Source organism: Crotalus tigris, unplaced genomic scaffold (assembly GCF_016545835.1).
Source record: "Crotalus tigris isolate CLP2741 ecotype Arizona unplaced genomic scaffold, ASM1654583v1 scf7180000017632.1879674, whole genome shotgun sequence".
Taxonomy (NCBI): domain Eukaryota; kingdom Metazoa; phylum Chordata; class Lepidosauria; order Squamata; family Viperidae; genus Crotalus; species Crotalus tigris.
Window position 1 is genome coordinate 89360 of NW_024096526.1, and position 18199 is coordinate 107558.

Below are 18199 nucleotides of genomic sequence, written 5' to 3' on the forward strand. Positions count from 1 at the left end.
TATCTATCATACGTTTAAGTGCTAATGCTAAGTGCTATTTTAGGCCTGAAAGTCATCTGGATGACTTTGGCCAGTCACTCTCTCAGTCGAACCCACCTCATAGGACTGTTGTGGGGAAAGGAGGAAGAGTATTATTTGCCACTTTTGAATTATTTATGAGAAATAATAAAAGGGAGATTCAAAAAATCTTTAAAAATTACAATGATGGCAAGTCAGAATCAGTGTTGGCATAGGCATGATCTATGTTTGTGCGGGTGTCTACGTACTGTACCTAGGCTGGCTGAATGAAGGAGAGAAAAGAAACAACCTATTTCCTAAAGAGAAGGCAGAGGAAAGTGGAAATTGGAGATCCACCCTCACTCTGAGGCGAAGAGAGGGATATCCACAGAGTATGATAAAAAAGAATTCAAGATGTTGGCCACAACAATGTGATCAAAGCTCTATCTATGTTTCACATGCATCACATATTTTTTAAAAAATGGACAGAATCACACTCTTGGGGCCTTGACTTTTTTTTAACCATGCCTTGTGGACAGCTCTGGGGGAAGAATAAGGGAAAGAAAAAGATCGTGTTTCAAATGCTTTTCAGGGGAGTGAAAAAGGGGGAGTCACTGCCAATGGTGAAGGCACCAAACTCCCATTGGGCAAAAACACTCTTGATTCATCCACAGCTTTGAAGAAATGTAGTTTTGTTCTCAGTCTTCCCAGCTCAAGGGCTTATCCCTGCAAAAAGGGGCAAATGCTGATTAAAGACTACTAAAACAGGATAGGAAAAATTCATAGTGAACAGTTGATGCATATCGTAAGATTCATCTAGAAACAGCCAGTTCATCCAATTTTTATTTATTTATTTATTGGAAGCTCCTGGAGGCACAGATGGGGAACTTTTGGTTTCTTTCAGAATCCAAAGCTTGAAGGAAGTATGAAGTAATTGAAATGAAGAAAATAAACCTAAAAGACAAAAGTGGAAATTTACCTTCTTCTTCCCCATCTTTTGGGCATGACCAGGGTCAGACGCAATTCATCTCTTTGCCTAGTCTTCATCTCTTTATCTAATCCTATCAGACCTAAATTAACCCTCCCTAATTCCAAACAAAGCCTCCTGCAATCCCAACTAAAGTAAAAAATAGAACTCTCCTCACCAGCTCTTGGTAAAGGATAATCCTTACAAAGAAATTGCAACTTAGAGAACCCCAACTTCCCATCCTCAATCCACCCCCAATTATATTAACATTCCATCTCCTTAACAATGGATTCCCCAGTCCTGCTGCATCTCAGCAAAATCCCATTTTGCCTAGCAATAGATTGAGATCCCGTTAGACAATGACAAGGACCTGCCTAACCTCCCAAAATGATCAGCCAAGCAGATCCCTATGATTTCCTGCCTTTAGCCTTCAATTTCTATAAAAATCTTTGCTTTTCCAAGGAAATAATCATTGTCCTTCACTTCAGTTTTGTGCTTCAAACTGAAACCATGACACAAGATTGAATATTTAGTTTTGCCATACAGATACCCCTTATTTAGTGAATTCCTCATATAGCAACCATTTACAGATACGTGATGAAAAAGTAATTTTACAACCAGTTAGTCCCCACATGTACAACCTTTGCAGGTCTGTAAAGCAAAGGAAAACTGAAGTAAGATCATAGGAACAGTTGTGCTTTGCTTAACAACCAGTTCAAATTGTGGTCACTAAACAAGGACTGCCTGTAGTTTCAACCCTACTGTAAGAGAACTGAAAATAAAGCACCGTCATTACTGACAGTGGGAATTATGAGGACCAGAGCTGCTTTTTAATGAGGCAGAATCCTCTCACAAGAAAGTGCCTTCAGATGAGTCAACACCAATGAGGAATTAGCAATCAAAGAGTGAATGAGCTAAGATCAAAATCCAAATTTGAAATAAGGCCTAACCAAAAGTGGAAATAATGTCAGACCAAAGGTGGAAGAAGGTAGAAAAGTTCGAAACCAAGCCAAACATCAGGCCCAAAGGACAAAAGACAAAGGAATATGCCAGAGAAACCCAGAGAGCACCAAGGACCCCTCATTCCAACCCTGAGCTACAAATATTCTCCTTTATTAGAAACCCATCTGCAAGTCTTCATTTTCAGAAGATTCGCTGACTAATCTGAATAGGAAGGGTCAGTCCAGAATCTGAGGGATTGCTAGCAGATATTGCAGTGTGTAATTTTAAAATATTTCTAGTTCATATTTCAGCAGCCTTTGACACTGCTATTACATATGACCAACATTCAGCAAGGAACAGGTACTACAGTGAATGTCAGGCACAAGAAATCAGGAAGCAAGTTGGTTCAAATGAATACGGGTTTATTGCATACTAACACTCTCTACAAGAATCTGAACTACTAACAGTCAAAGCAAATTGGCAGTAGATAAGAGTCAATGGAATTCAAGGTAGGCTGGACTTAGATCTCTTGTGAGCATGAGAGGATTCAAGACTGATGATATACTTGATCCCTCCCCTGGGTTCAGCTTGGCCATCTTCTACAATGAAGTGAAATAAGCTAGCTCTATAAGGTTTTTTGCTCTGAATCTTGGACTGGTGACCTGTGGTTGCCAATACATCGTTATAATTCAATTATTGTATGTTTGCTTCTTGATAGCTATTGCCTCACTCATTCTGCTGGTTGACAAATATCATGGAATAATACTTAACATATGATAACAGTTGGGTTATCCCACTTCACCTACAAAGAATTGGGTTCATAGAGCACACCTAACCAAGTCAGTTAAAGACTTAAGATTGAGTTGGTACAACATGCAAACTTTGGTCATTTTTCTTTGCATAGTTGTGAGTGATATTCAACATGTTCTATGGAAGCAGAGTCTATATATTATCAGGTGAACATGGGTTGATAGGTTAAACATGTTTCATGCACCAAACTGTCATGTAACAGTGTACAGCAGGGATATTTTTAACAGCATGTTATTGGCACTGTCACAAATGGCCGACATAGTGGTTGTAACTAATCATAAAATAATCATTTACAGTAAGACTGATCCACCATCTCTTCTTGCTTGTTTCTCCAAATTCTCCCTATAGGTTCTGTTTATTTTTCTCTGTTGTTCTTTCTGGGCAGGCGGTATGTTTTCCAAACTGAGCTTGGGAGAGTGGCTATTACCTTATTATTTTCTCAGAATTTATTTTTATTTACTTATTCAATTTCTATAGCTGCCTCTTTCAATCAATGACTTGAGCAGTTTACATTTCCAAAACCATAACAACAATTTAAAACATTTAAAACAAGAATGCTAGAGCTTTTACTGGATGCAGAGGCATTGCTGAAAATGCACATTATGTTATATTCGAGTGCTTTGCTTTCCAGCATACCAGTTACCCATTTATTTCTTAAAAAATTTAGAAATTATATAAAACCTAAAAGGCATGAAATCAAATGGAACCAGGAGGTGGATTTGGGGTTGAGTACCACACTGGTGACCCAAGATAGATAAATCTTTATATTTCCATATATCAGATGATAAGTACCAATGTCTGCTAACTATCGATTATCAAATAAAATCTACATTTCACACTAGTAAGAATAATCCCTATATATTGATAAAATTTAGAAATATATTTTATAGCTATACAAAAGTAATTTGGGGGACAATAATAAACATTTGGAAAGATTTGCCTGTTATCAATTTATAAAAAATATCATAGATACTAAATGTCAGGCACCTTAGCTAAGCTCACATTTGGCTAAAGCCTCCAAGAAGCACAATAGAGAGCAACTTGGATTTTAAAGTTATAACTTCTGAATTGAAGCCCTTGATAGCCTCTTCAAGTTTAGGTTAATCCTTTTGGATTCATACTCAGTGCTTTCACTTCTTATCTTTTCCATAGAGTAATGGTAAACTCATTTTACATTGCCCTCAGTCAGTTCTAACTGACAGCTGCCTGTTTACATGTGGTGTATTTCTGTCCTACAAAAGTCTAGTTTCTAGAGTTCTTAACATAACTGTTATTAAAAACAAAACTGACAGGTATACTTCAGATGTTTTAGACTACATTCCCTATCATTCCAGCCATCATGGATGATGGAACGTAGTTCAACAACTGGTATATATCAAGGTTTGGAAACTTTCAATAAACATACAGACAGACTTCTCTAAATGTTTAAATTTGATTAAATGATCAGCCAAGTAACAAATGCAAACCAGGTTAAATAAATGTTAAGTATTGTTTTTTTCTAATGTTATTACTTTTTTTAACCAAATTTAACCAAAAACCATTCAGGTTTTGACCAAATTTAACCCAGCAAAATTAAAAACATCAGGTATTTTTCAAATTTTTCAGGGATGGGAAGATGTAGGCACTGGACTCTAAACATGTGGAAAGTTCCTTCCTCTCCTTATTGCAGTGGTTCCCAACCTTTTCTATACCCCGCGCCCCTAGAACGCTTTTGATATATTCTCGTACCCCTTACAAAAGTTCGAAATAATGGCAACGAATTATACATGTATACTATAATTTTGAAAACCCAAGTTTTCGCACCCCCTGGAATATTGTCTTGCATCCCCAGGGGCTACGAGCACCCCTTGTTGGGAACCCCTGCCTTATTGTATATCTATAATCAAGTCCCTCTTAACATCTGGGATATTGGACAAAGATTTTAGATCAGTGAACTTAAATTTCTAAGCAAGCTTCAACCCCCTAGTATTTCTCCCACAGCAGTGAACCACCAATTTTTGTAATATCCATTTCAAGAGCCAGATATTTGCACCATTACAGGTAATCCTAAACTTATGAAAGTAATTGAGCCTGGCAATTATGGTCATAAGGCATGAAAGTAGTAAAGTGGGTGGGTCATCATGTATTGACCTGTTTTGTTTGTTTTTGTGGTGGTCATTAAATGAACACGGTAGTCAGTAAGCAAATCTATTATGGCTGGAAATTGTTAAGTAACTGCTAGTTTTCGGCAAAAACATCGTAAATCACAGTCATGTGGTGCAAACAGTTGTGAATGTGGGCCAAAATGCAGTCACATAACCATGGAAGGTGGCCATTGGAACTTCAGAACCAGGTTGTAAGTAACTTTTGCGGCAGCTGTCATAACTTCCATCAGTTGCTAAGCAACCGGTCATAAGTCAAAGACTACCTGTACTCTGATTTGCTGAACACTGCCTTAAAAATCTTTCTAGAACTGGTGGTCTTCCACAACATATGAGAATTGGCTATTCGGTGCCAGTAATCAAATAGCATTTGTTAGAACAATGACATAAAGCTCACTCTAGAAACATAAGCTGTGGTGGTGCAGTGGTTAGAATGCAGTACTGCAAGCTAACTGCAGAGCCAGGAGTTCGATCCTAACTTGTTCAAGATTGCTTCAGCCTTCCATCCTTCTGAGATTGGTAAAATGAAGACCCAGATTGTGGGGGCAATATGCTGGCTTTGTAAGCCACTTAGAGAGGGCTGTGAAACACTGTGAAGCAATATATAAATCTAAATGCTATTGCTATTGCTCTAATGAAAACTAAAACCATATGGATCTTCCTAAAAGGAAAGCAACTTTAGTTTCATCATACAGCAAGTCTGACTGAAAGCCATTTTGGGGGGAATAAGATGAACTTTATATGTAAATGTATAAGGGTTTAAGAGGATTTTTTTCTTCAGAAAAAAAACCCTAGCTTACAAGCAGAAAAGGTCTCCCTTTTTTATTAAAACAGATTATTCTTAGACAAGACTCAAAGCTTGTTTGTGTGCCCTCTCTTTCCAATTTCAAACCCGGTTGCTTTTCAAACGCATAACATGCATCAGAGAACATGGGCAGAGGAAGCACACAAAAGCATTTTTGTATAAAATGAACAAGGAGAAAAGTGTTTACAGCCTCTGGATCCTTTGTACTGGCAGCTGCCATTCTTGAAGATTTGGGACTAGAGAAAAGAAATGGAACCCAGTTGCCCACAGATCAGTGTAATTGTTGAAAATCGCCTTTTTTCCTCTGCTCACATTGTAATCAGATTTCCCAAATGACAGGGGCATTTTGCTAGAGACAGAAGACAAATTTGCTTCAAATATCACCAAAACGCCTCTCTTTGATGGGACTGTGGCTTAAGGAAGCTGTTCTTCCAGGTGCTATAAACTCATAAATCAATTTATCTCTCACATTTCAAGATGTCAAGAGAGACCCCCTTCCACTAACCTCACAAACAGAATGGTTTGCAAAACCAAATTACTAAGGGTGAACATATGAAAATGACAATTAAAATTACAGAAAACCAAGATGGCATTTAAACATGAAAATAACCATTACAATTACAGAAAACCAAGGCACCAATTCTCTGCAAATGGCAGAATTTTGGCACTACAAATAGAGGAGACTCAGGGGGTTTCAAAAGACAAAAAAAGGTTCAGGAGCCATTTGCAGCTGGAAAGCCAAAGATTCCACACTTTACTCCCTTTAAATACTTTCTTTGACTATGCACAAAACATGCTTAACCAAGTCAAATATAGAGCTAGTGGCTGAATTTGCACAAAATAAAAAGCTTGGTTAGTATTCATCATTGTTACATTTTTGTAGCCTTAGCATGTTTCAGTACCCAGCAGGGAACAGCACTGAATGCAGGGAACAGTATGTTGATTTTAATGGCAGTCACTGAATTAGACACCCTTACTTGCAGAGAAATAACATGAAACATTTAAAGTAAAATTGAACTCCTTGCAAACTGGCCTAAATGTGCTAAGACTGACTGCTAACATTTTTATGTTAACAAGGGATGCTGTCTCTGAGCATGATTAAGCCAGGTAAAATTGCTTATAATTTATCACTAAAAAGTGTTTTGTGAAACCCTCAATAATCCAAAGCCATGGTAGTCATTGAAAGTCACTATATGTTGTGCACCACTTAGAGTCAATATCTGTTGTGCATCACCTAGAGATGGGCGACTATATAAATTGACACCACTTAGAGAGTGCTTGCACTTAAAGCGGTATATAAGTCTCATAAATAAATAAATAAATAAATAAATAAAATATCTATGAACCCATCTGATGTTGATTATGTTGCATATAGAAGATTGTGGAATGTAAGAGTAAATAATGAAATTCTCGATGCTTTCTGAGCTTGGCTATTTGCCTGCAGATGTTTCATTATCCAAGTAGGTAACATCATCAGTGTGAGAGAGGATAGGATTTGCTGCCAGTTTATATATAGTAGCAGGGCATGGGTAGGGCAGCCAACTCTACCCTCCCTCACAATGATGATGTTAGCTGGTTGGGTAATGAAGTGTCTGCAAGCAAACAACCAAGCTCAGAAAGCACCAAGAATGCTACAGTTCAACCATGAACTACAAATATTTTCTTCTATTGCAATAAATAGATAAAGTGTGGGAATTGATGAATGACATAAAAGAAGGAAAAATGGGTATGTTGCCTAGGAAACAAGAAAAAGAGGGAAAATATAATAAATCTGAATGAAGATGGTTTGATTATGTGAAGTCAAGTTGATGAATACATGCAGAGAAATGAATGGGTAGGTTTCCTTATGAATGAAAGGGCTAAAATATATGGCAGAAAGCATGAATTAGTGTTATTTATGTTGTAGTGAGTGTATGAATCCATTTATTGATGAAAGTTGTATGTTGTACACCAGTGAATGCTGTAATGGAAATACTACAGAATAGTTTTGGAGAAATTATATAGTATAACTTCCTTAATTAATGTAATCCAATGGGAAAAATTATTCAGTCAGGTGACACGAATGGATGGAGTTGGATCTAGATGAAAGAGTACTGAAAAAAGGGATTGGGCCATTTGGAGACCCAACTATGTGTTTGAAAAATATATCTTTGTGGTTTAAACATGAGTCTATTCATACACATACACTTGGCAGGAAATGAATATAAATCTAAAACCATGATTGATTTCATTGTTAATGATGAAAGATTCAGAGACTGAAGCTTGAGCTTCATAGGTTACTGTGACATAAAAACACAATTAGAAATATGTAATCATTATCAATGCAAGATGACCCTTGCTTCAAATAATGGAAACACAACTGAAAAACTAATAGAAACATTACATTATCCACCTACATAACTGAACATCATTATATTATCCACTTACATTAGTAGAACATCATTAATAAGACAAGAGTTTTCTTCAAGTCAGATGAATTTCCCTAGGGAGGAATTTCAATAGAAAACAGATCTTGTCCTGTATTACCACCCACGACATTGGTAAAAGAAAGAGTCCCCATGAAGCTGGGTCTATAAAAAGAACTTAGCATTGCAGTAAGATTTTAAAAGAAGAAATCGTCCTAAGGTTAAGCTGGGTTCGGGCGCCTGAAGATTTTTAAATGTCACTAGACCAGGGGTCCCCAACCCCTGGTCCATGGACCAGTACCAGGCCATGGCATGCCAGCAACCAGTCTGCACAAACAATCAAAGCCCCATCCACGGGATGCAGGCAGCACATAAAACCACTCACCTTCCAATCCATGGAAAAACCTCTCTCCATAGAACCGGTCCCTGGTGCCTAAAAGGTTGGGGAGCCCTGTACTAGACAACCATGACCTCTTGGATCATTGTTTCAGAGATATTTCCTTACTAGATTCCTCAGTGTTTCAACAATGGTAGAGATTCTAATGTGTGCAAAAGTTCTTAAAAATTTAGGGATACATTCATATTGAACTGTACAGCACAATCAAACATCGCCACAGGAAAACTTTCATGATATTTTGTACTGTGTTATAAAATGTTTTATGATAATGTTTATGCCCTAAAAGGTTTTACAAAATTTGACAAATTTCAATTCCACAAGAGACATGGGTCCTGGATTTCGGATACTATCTGTAATTTAGCCCAGGGCTTTTCAACCAGCGGTATGGGTACCACCTGTGGTACATTGGCACCTGACAGATGGTACACGACCATCCTAGAAAAGTGGTAGCAGGGGAGGGGAATGAGTTGAACCGGTGGCAACACTGCACAAGCCTGAGCGAGAGATGGCTGGAGCTGCAGGGCTGTCAGGGCTCAGCGGAAGCGCCAGGATCAGTGCTTCTTCAGGGCTGTCAGGGCTCAGTGGAAGTGCCAGGATCAGCGCCAGGCTCCAGGTGGAGCTTGGCGCTGATCCTGGTGCTTCTGCTGAGCCCAGAAGAAGCACCAATCAGCTGGAATGTTGCAGCATCTCCAGGGTCTTGTGATTTACATTCAGATGCTTGGCAACTGATTCATATTTATGATGGTCACAGTATCCTAGGGTCATGTGAAGTGACCAAAACCTGCTACAACCACCCAGCAGATGGGGGGAATAAAAACCAAACACCCCCCCCCACCCTACCCCGCTGCCAATCCTCAACAGAAATGCTCACAACAATGAAAACCTCGGACAGGAGGAAGAGCACCGCCAGGTGGGCAAGCAGGTGTCTTGCTTGGCTGTGGCTTGCGGGGCACTTTTTTCAGTGCCATTGTAACTTCAAACAGTCACTAAGCGAACTGTTGTAAGTCGAGAACTAGCTGTACTTCATCACTTTTTTCCTTTTGGGGGGGGGGTCATCAAGTTTTTGACACCTTGCTAGGTGACTGGTGGTACTTGGATATTGCCATATCCTAAAAATGGTACAATGGGTAAAAAGGTTTAAAAGCCCTGATTTAGCCCATTTGAGGTATCTTGGTTCAAAATGTTTTGCCCTATAATGCACCATTTCGCCCAGCTAAAAATAAAGAGGGTTTTAGTAGCATAGAGCTACCAGCAGTTAAAACTATATGCAAGCATATAGGCATGCCATAATTTGAATCCTTGTTATGATTATATGTGTCTGTTGAAACGGCTATGAAGGTGCAGTTTCTTTTTATTTCGACATTAGTCGAAAATCAATTGAGAGCCAATGAAATTGATGTGTATTTGACACTCTATCCCTTGACCCTCCTCTTCAGTTGATACCTTTGCTAGCCAAATTTTAAATATATCTTAGCTACTTGTAATTTTCAATGCATTTTTCAAAAGTGGCAGGGTAGCAAGCACATTACAATTATCTGACTGCAAAAATAAGAAAACAAATGTAAAATAAGGAGGGAGGGATTGCAGAATTCCTCAAAACAAGATGAATAGTGTGTAATTTCCCTCTTGTATACAGTTATGCAGCTGTGTGTCAGAATGTGTGTTTTGCCCATGCAACAATTTTCAATTTGCCTTAACAAGGTGCAGCGAATCTATCTCGGGAAATCACAAAGACCAGCACAAGAGTTTGCTCCCCTGAGGTAAAAATAAGCAAGAAAAGTCCTTTGTGATCCATTCATAATTATCATTAACCTTTGTCTAACAGAGATGAAAGCAATAGTCAAAGGAGTTGTAGATTATTTCTCATTATCTCATCTTTATTATGTGAATAGGCTTGACTTCAAAATCTCACATTCATCCAGATTTCATTTATTTTTATGATTGCATATTTATAACAGTTGAGACAGCTTCTGGCTTTCCTTCTCCTTCAGCAAAAAAAAAAGGTGGAGGTGAGGAGAGGAAAATCAATTGATGTTTGGGAAATTAGCTGATTCTCCAGCAGAAACTAGAGGTAGGGGGGAGATAGAAAGGGGGGGAAAGCCCATCAAACAGAATCATGTACCAGAAGAAAGACAATTTGAGCTGCTGTTTCAACCTTCCTTGTCCCCCACCTGAACCTAAAATCATTCTCCAGTTGGAGAGTTCCATATCAAAACCAAGTCACCAGCAGGGAGCTGTGACAGTCTGTAATATTTTCTTCATTATATCACATTTCATTGAACCCCACGTGAGACAAGGGGATGGTGCCACATTTAATTGAGCTCTGAAACTATTCTACAGCCAACCTGTCAGAAAAAAGAGATTCGTAACATTTGCCAAGGTAACCCTGAGGTTGTTTCCCATAACGCTTGTTTAGTAGAGCTTACAGAGAGCATGACCTTACTCTGCCCTTTCTTTTTCAACTAAACTCTGGATGCACATAAACACCCTCTTGTGAGCACACTCCTGGGAATGCAATCCTCAAGTTATTTCTTCTGAGCACTATCCTATGCATCTTCGTTCAAAATAAGCTCCTCTAAGCGGAAGGTAGCTGACTCTCAGATAAATTTATGTACAATTACAGCCTTATATATAACTTCCACTGATATCAATACAAGTAGTCCTCAACTTACTACTGCTATGGAGCCAGGAATTTTCACTGTAAATCATGATGGTCGTAAATCAAGTCACCCAGATGACCCGACCTATTTTGATGACATTTTTTCACTAGTCATTAAGCAAGTGCTGCCGCTCTTAAGCCAATCTATGTAATCCAAAGGATGTTTTTCCCAGAAATTGGTCAAAACAGCCAGAAACAAAATTATGGTCACCTGACTGCAGAACACACAACCAGCCATAAAGGTGAGTTGTTGCCAAGTGCCTGAAATTCAGTCATATGACCATTCAGGGATGTGCAGCCATTGGAACACAGGAACCGGGTAATAAATAGCTGGGGGGGGGATCTTTCATAACTTTGAAAAGTCGCTCATTGATGTGTCATTAAGTGAGGACAACCTGTGGAGCATTATGAGAGGTAGACCCTCAGTGAACTTGGCTGGTGTCAAAAGCTCTGGCATGATTAGAACTTGAATGGAAGATCACTGGCAAATTTCAGGGCTGTAGACTATAGCAGAAAGTCTAGAAAATAGTTCAGAAAAATTTCTATCCATTTTCCATCTCAAAATAGCAAAGGACTGAGCTAGACATGGCAGTTGTTTGGAAGAGGTTTCAGGGACTGTATCTGGGGGATTTCAACAAAACTAAGGCTCTGCTTGCCAGGCCTGAGGTAATAGTTTCATATCAAGTAAAAAGAGAACCTGAGGTAGAGTCTCTCTCTCTCTCTCTCTCTCTCTCTCTCTCTCTCTCTCTCTCTCTCTCTCTCTCTCTCTCTATCTATCTATCTATCTCTCTTTCTCTCTCTCTCTCTCTCTCTGTGTGTGTGTGTGTGTGTGTTTGTTTGTGTGTGTGTGTGTTATAATGAACTTTCTCTCCAGCACCTCAATAGGCTTGATCAATGGGCCTTTACAGCAGCTTAGAGGAAAGAGAAAGAAGAGGAGGAGGAGGAGGAAGAGAAAGAAAACCCACTCTTATGTCATGGTCCCTGAGTTTCCAAGTTTATGGAAATCATCTATCATTTTTCTGCTAGTTGGGGCCAATCTGCATAAAAAACTCCACATCACCCAAGGCGCCAGCGATATTTTACAAACTCCAAGCACTGCATTTTTTAATAGAAAACATCAATCCCCGAGAGATAGCCTCTCTAGGAAGAATCTTCATTTAATCATCTGCTGTAAGAGAAAAGGGGCTAATCTCAGGCACAAATGGGAGCCTTGTGGACAACCACCTACATTTTAAAATATGTGAAAGTCTCACTGTGGGCAACAGGAGATGAGGGAATAAAAGACTAATCTCCCTCAGAACATCTGATTTGGCACCCTGCCTTAATCACTAGAGAATTATCATCCATCTCCAAAGAGAAACTATGTGCTGTCAGACCTATTAATGAGGCCCCAAACACTATATAAAAATATTTGTAAAACTAATGAAGAATTTACTTTCTTTTACCAGTCTGGTAGATCTTAATATTATAAAGTAAAATATTTCATTGGTGAATAAATGATCCCTGGTATAAATTTTTCACAGGTTGTGCCTTTACAGTAAATGGGTGAGATATTTAACCACTCAGTGAATTGTCTCAACTAGGAAAGGGTAAAATTAAGATGGGAATGATGTAACTATCCAGAAGGAAAATTGCCTGTCCTTTTAGGGCAGGATTAGTTAATTGTACAGTTAGGAGCCAGTTAGCATGTCTAACAATAAATTCTTACCCAAAATTTATAGCTCCTTTTACCTCATTTCCCTAGAAGATCCTGCAGTCTGGCTCCTTCACTTATAACTTTGCAACTGGGCAACCAACATGTAGTTAAAATCCAATTCTTTTGATTATTTTAGTTCAATGTATAATGCAAGCTCAAAAATGGGGTAATTCTGTGATTGGTCTTTGTGTAGAACAAGAAATTCATGGTTTGCCTCTCTGCTCTACAAATTTGGAGTGTCTGCAGTTTTGTTCTTTTCTTTTTTTAAAAAAAAATTCTTTTAATCATTTGTTTCTAATGTTTTCCTACCCACACAGTTGACAAAGATCAGATCCAGCCCAACAGCACCCACCTACCAAAACTAACTAAAAGTTGGAAGACTCAGAAGTGTTTTGATCTTTTTGCAGTTACATCTCTTAGAGAAGAATTTGAAAGCAAAGCAAGTTTGCAGTAATTCATCCATGAATTTTTGTAACAGCCAAACGAGTCCTGTTAAAATATTTTTTTTTGTGCTCAAAGAGATGAAAAGTTTATACCTGAAATGTAGGTGTGTCTTTTCCATAAGAAGATAATTTCTGGTTGTAGAAAAGCATTTTCACAGGCTTATCTTTAATTGTAGTTGTTGAATACAATTATTTGTACTTCTTTAAACTTGCAATGATCAATGCAGGATTTGATCCTAGAAGAAACTAATGTTTCAGCATTAATACACATAGGGAATGAAGTAATATATTATCAGAGCAGAGCTCAGTGAAAGTGAAATAATCTATTCACTTTCTCTAAACATATGCCGAGTACAAAAAAAAAATGGGCATTTGGCAAGAACAAAGCAGTAAGTTACAAGATGAATTTTGAATAAATAAGAAAATGCTACTCAAATATTGAGAGCCAGTTTGGGTTAGCGGTTAAGGCGCCAAGCCAGAAATGACCAAACCAGATCTAAGTTCTACTCCTGCCTTAAACATTTATCTGGCTGGGTCGCTTTACATCAATCACTCTTTCTTTAGCCTTACAAAGAATCAAAACAATTATGAAAATCTTGCTAAGAAAACTGTAAGGACTTGTCTAGACAGTTGCCTGGGGTCAAGCAGAAGCTTAAAAGCACACCAATAATTAAAGCTCAAAAAATTCTGTATATGTAGTATAATATAAACTAAATACAGTAGGGCTGAGATAAAGTACAAGTAGTCCTCAATTTACAGCCACAAATGAGCCCAAAATTTATGTTCCTAAATAAGACATTTGTTACATGAGTTTTGACTCATTTTACGATCTTTCTCCCAGCTGTTGTTAAGTGAAACATTTCAGTTGTTAGGTTAGTAACATGGTTGTTAAGTGAACCTGGCTTCCCCACTGACTTTGTCAGAAGGCCACAAAAGCTGGTCACATGACCCCAGACACTGCAACCATCGTAAATATGAACCAGCTGCTGAGAATTTGAATTTTGATCACATGACCTGACCATAAGAATGCTCCAACAGTCATAAGGGAAAAATGGTCATAAGTCTCTTCTTTTTTTATTAAAAAGTTTTATAAAAATTATACACCCCAAAGCCCACCCACCCTAAACTTCCCCTCTCCCTCCCCCACTTCCCAGAGCTGAGTACAGGGTTACAAATATAATAATCATACTCTAACTAACATTAACCAACTATATAAATAACCAAGTCCACAATATGCTTTAACTCCCCTTTAACATAAACAAATTGAAAATAAACATAATAATAATAAAAACATAAACAAGTTAATATAATAAAAAGTTCCACTATAATAAACTATTAATAATAATAATACTCTAAGATTCACTCATAAGCTAAATATAACCTTTTAATCCCATATCTATTTTAAATACAATCTATCCATCTTCTCCAAACCGAAATGTATCTTTCCTGTAAGTGATCCATCAAATAAACAGAAATCTTAGCCATTTCTGCTAAATTTAACACTTTAAGCATCCATGCTTCTATAGTAAGCAAACAATCCTTCTTCCAATATTGCCCCACTAATAACCTTGCAACTATTATCAAATTCAACATCAAGTTAATTTCTTTGGCATCACAATCTATAATAACACCCAATAAAAATAATTATGGAATCAGTTGAATATTCCACCAAAACTTAATCCAAAAAAAAACCCTTCCCTTATTTATTCTAAATATACTCTATCAACCAAATTAACTATCAAATCTAAAACAAACATATTATTACACCAATTATTATCTTAGTACTTCCATTTACTCAATTAGATTGTCAAATCAGTCCAAATTTCTAAAACCTTTTTGACCCAATAATTAAAATTTTACATCACATTCTTAAATCTAACTCTGGCCTTTCTTCTATACCAAGCTGGCTTTCCAAATATCACATTAATGTCATCAAATCTCGGTATTTGAGTCAACAAGTCAATCTGATCAAAATTCTCTTCCCCCTCTTCCAGTATCATATAAACAATATAGTCCATTTTATTCCATATTATAGTTTCAGCTTGTTTATCCAGGTTATCATAACTTTTAATCGGTCGCGTCTGGCTGTCAATTAATTTTGGCAATGGGAGAACTTCACTTATAATCCTTTTTTGATCTTCAAAGTACTCCATTTGTACATAAACTTGTGAAATATCCTCCTCTGTAATATTTAAAGTCTCAATCTGGGGTTTTGGATCCAAATTTTTTCTAAAGTTCAATTGCTCAGTAAGTTCTTGCATCTCAAATTGAGTACCCTGTTGCATATAAGCTTCTTCTTGGCCTGTAAGTTGATCTTTTAAAATTTGGGACTCAGCTTGTGATTCTAGGTCTTTAGTTTTTCTCCATGATTTCATCTCCTCTGCCAGTTCCCCTATTTTTTCCAGTATCAGCTTATAATCCAGTCCAGAATTCAGTTGATCAGTAACTTCTTCTTCCATCTCAGATTGTGTATACTGTTGCATATAGACTTCTTCTTGGCCTATAAATTGATCTTTTAAAGTTTGAGGCTCAGCTTGTGGTTCTGCAAAATAATCTTTAATTTTACTCCATAACTTCTCCTCTACCATTTCCAATATTTTTTCCAATATCAGCTCATAGTCAATCTGTCGATCTACTTCCATAGTAAAAAAAGTCTTTTAATCTTTTTGTGAAAACTATATTTATTAAGAATCCTCCTCCACACTTGACCCACAGCTATTTCCAAACCTTTGTCTTTTCTTCTTATTAATTATTGGAGTAATTTTCGCCACCAGATGTCCTCAATAACTATAAAAAGCTCTTCTTTACACTTCAAAAGCCTTTATCTCATTAGAATTGAAAACAAAAGAGGCAGAGAAAAAGCAAATATCTTCAGTATAAATAAGTTTCACTTTCCCCTTAATACGTTAAAACTTTGTTGCCAAATATATCTTTCTTGAAACTGTCCTTTCAAACAAAGAAACAGCATTCCAACGTCATTTTTTTCCTTTTAAGTCAAACCTTTCAAACAAAGAAACTACATTTTTTTTCCCTTTTAAGTTAAATTAGAATATGAAGAAGATTATTTCTCCACGAGTTAAAGTTTCCAGCACTTGTAATTTTAACTTCTCCTGGTCAGCTCTGTCTGCTTTTAAATTACTCACAAGTCACTTTAAAATGCAGATGTGGATGCGGCATCTTGCTTTGCTCCTGAAATTCAGAGCAAAGGCGTCCTGGAGTGCGGAGAAAGCCTCGGGCTCTGAGGGAGCTCTCGCCCTCCGACCTCCAAATACTTAAGGAGGTCCAGGGGAGCTCTACCTCTACCTGAGGAAAACTCTCCCCCCCCTTCTCCTGAGAGGAAGGTTTTCAAGCCGCGGGACAGCTGATTTTCGCTGTCTCCGCGCGCTTTTACACACTCACAGGGCTGGCAGCCAAAAGAAGGCTGCCATCAACGCGGCATCTTCACCGGAAGTCCATAAGTCTCTTCTTTTAGTGCTATTATAACGTTGAACAGTCACTAAACAGATGGTTGTAAGTCAACAACTACCTGTAACATGCATGAGATATATTATAAGGCAATTATTTATATGGCATTACCTCTTTTCTTTTGGAAAGAACAACAATATATTTGATCTACTCATCTGAATTTTTTTTAAAAAAACTTTGCAGGGCTATCAAACACCTTTATATGGGAAAGGGTTACATTTATTTTAGACCAGGCCTGGGGAAAATTGCCTGCAATCTCTGACCAGTGATGAAGATGTGCCTACAAGGACAGAAAAACTCTTGGGACCAGATGGTTGGGCATACATTACAGGAATTGGGTAGTGTTGAGCTTCAGCGCAGTCTAGAAAGCAGATTTCCTGACATTTCACAGGAAACTGAGGCTGGCATCTTCAGAGACTAAACCTTGAAGCTCAACACTGGCCAACAGATACAAGCCATGAAAGTCTAAACCAGTGTACAGTAGTCCTTGATTTATGACCAGTCGCTTTGTGATTACTCGAAGTTACCACCTAGCTAAAAAAGGGGATTTATGACTTACAATGTTCCAATGGTTGCCACCCCCACAGTCATGTGACTGCACTTTGGGCACCTGGCAATACGGCTGCACTTATAGTTGTTGGCAGCCTCCCACAGCCACATATTTTACTTCCAATTTTTGGCAAAACCATGCATACTGAACAATAGGTTTTCATAATAACAATGGTGTTTGTTTTACAACAGTCGTGCTTGCTTAAGGACCACTGCAAAACTTTGTAAAATCAGGTCAGTCATATGACCGACTCGTTTTATGACTATTAGTATTCACAACCATAATGGGCAAGCTCCATTAAGGTCATAACTCAACGTTTACCACTAGATATTCTCACAAAATAACTGCTAAAGGTGACTAATTGAACATATTCCTGCCATTTTCATTAAATGCATAAATACTTCCACTTACCTTGCTACCTAAATTTTTGACGTAGTAAGCACATTTCAAAAGGACTGGGCTTCAACCATTTTAACTTTAATTTTCTAAGCATATCTGTGGACCCCAAGTGAGCTCAGAAACAAAATCGTAGCTCAGGAGTGAGTAACTTCCAAATATAGTTGCCAACTTAGCATTTGACCTGCTAGAGGACTGCAGGAGTCCATTTAGGACTGAGGTCAAGTCATCCAAAACAAGAAGGCTGGAATTTTTTGTCTGAGCTGTGCCTTCCAGTGGGCCAACATACCCACTCTGAACCTAATTTTTGAATGTTGGGGTGTTTCGTTAATGGTGCTGGGAGCCAGGAATATGGGTTGGAAGCTACATGGTACCTGTGGAGTGCAGAGAGGCGTATTATTTAAAAAATAAATAAATAAAATAATTCTTCCCTCCCTCCCCCTCCCAGGTAAGTTCAGAAGCATAGTAAATACAAAGAATGGAATGCATTTTGGACCATAGGCACTAAATCTATAATTCTGGGACA

At 37.9% G+C, this 18199-nt stretch overlaps 1 protein-coding gene across 1 annotated transcript in view; it reads right to left on the reverse strand.

The window, feature by feature from the left end:
• LOC120304238 (tumor necrosis factor receptor superfamily member 11A-like) overlaps positions 1 to 15904 on the reverse strand; it is a 52030-nt gene extending 36126 nt beyond the window's left edge. Inside the window, exon 1 of the mRNA XM_039334585.1 lies at positions 15829 to 15904. Coding sequence (XP_039190519.1) covers positions 15829 to 15904 — 76 coding nt within the window. The remainder of the gene's footprint in view (positions 1 to 15828) is intronic.
• Between the last annotated feature and the right edge of the window lie 2295 nt (positions 15905 to 18199).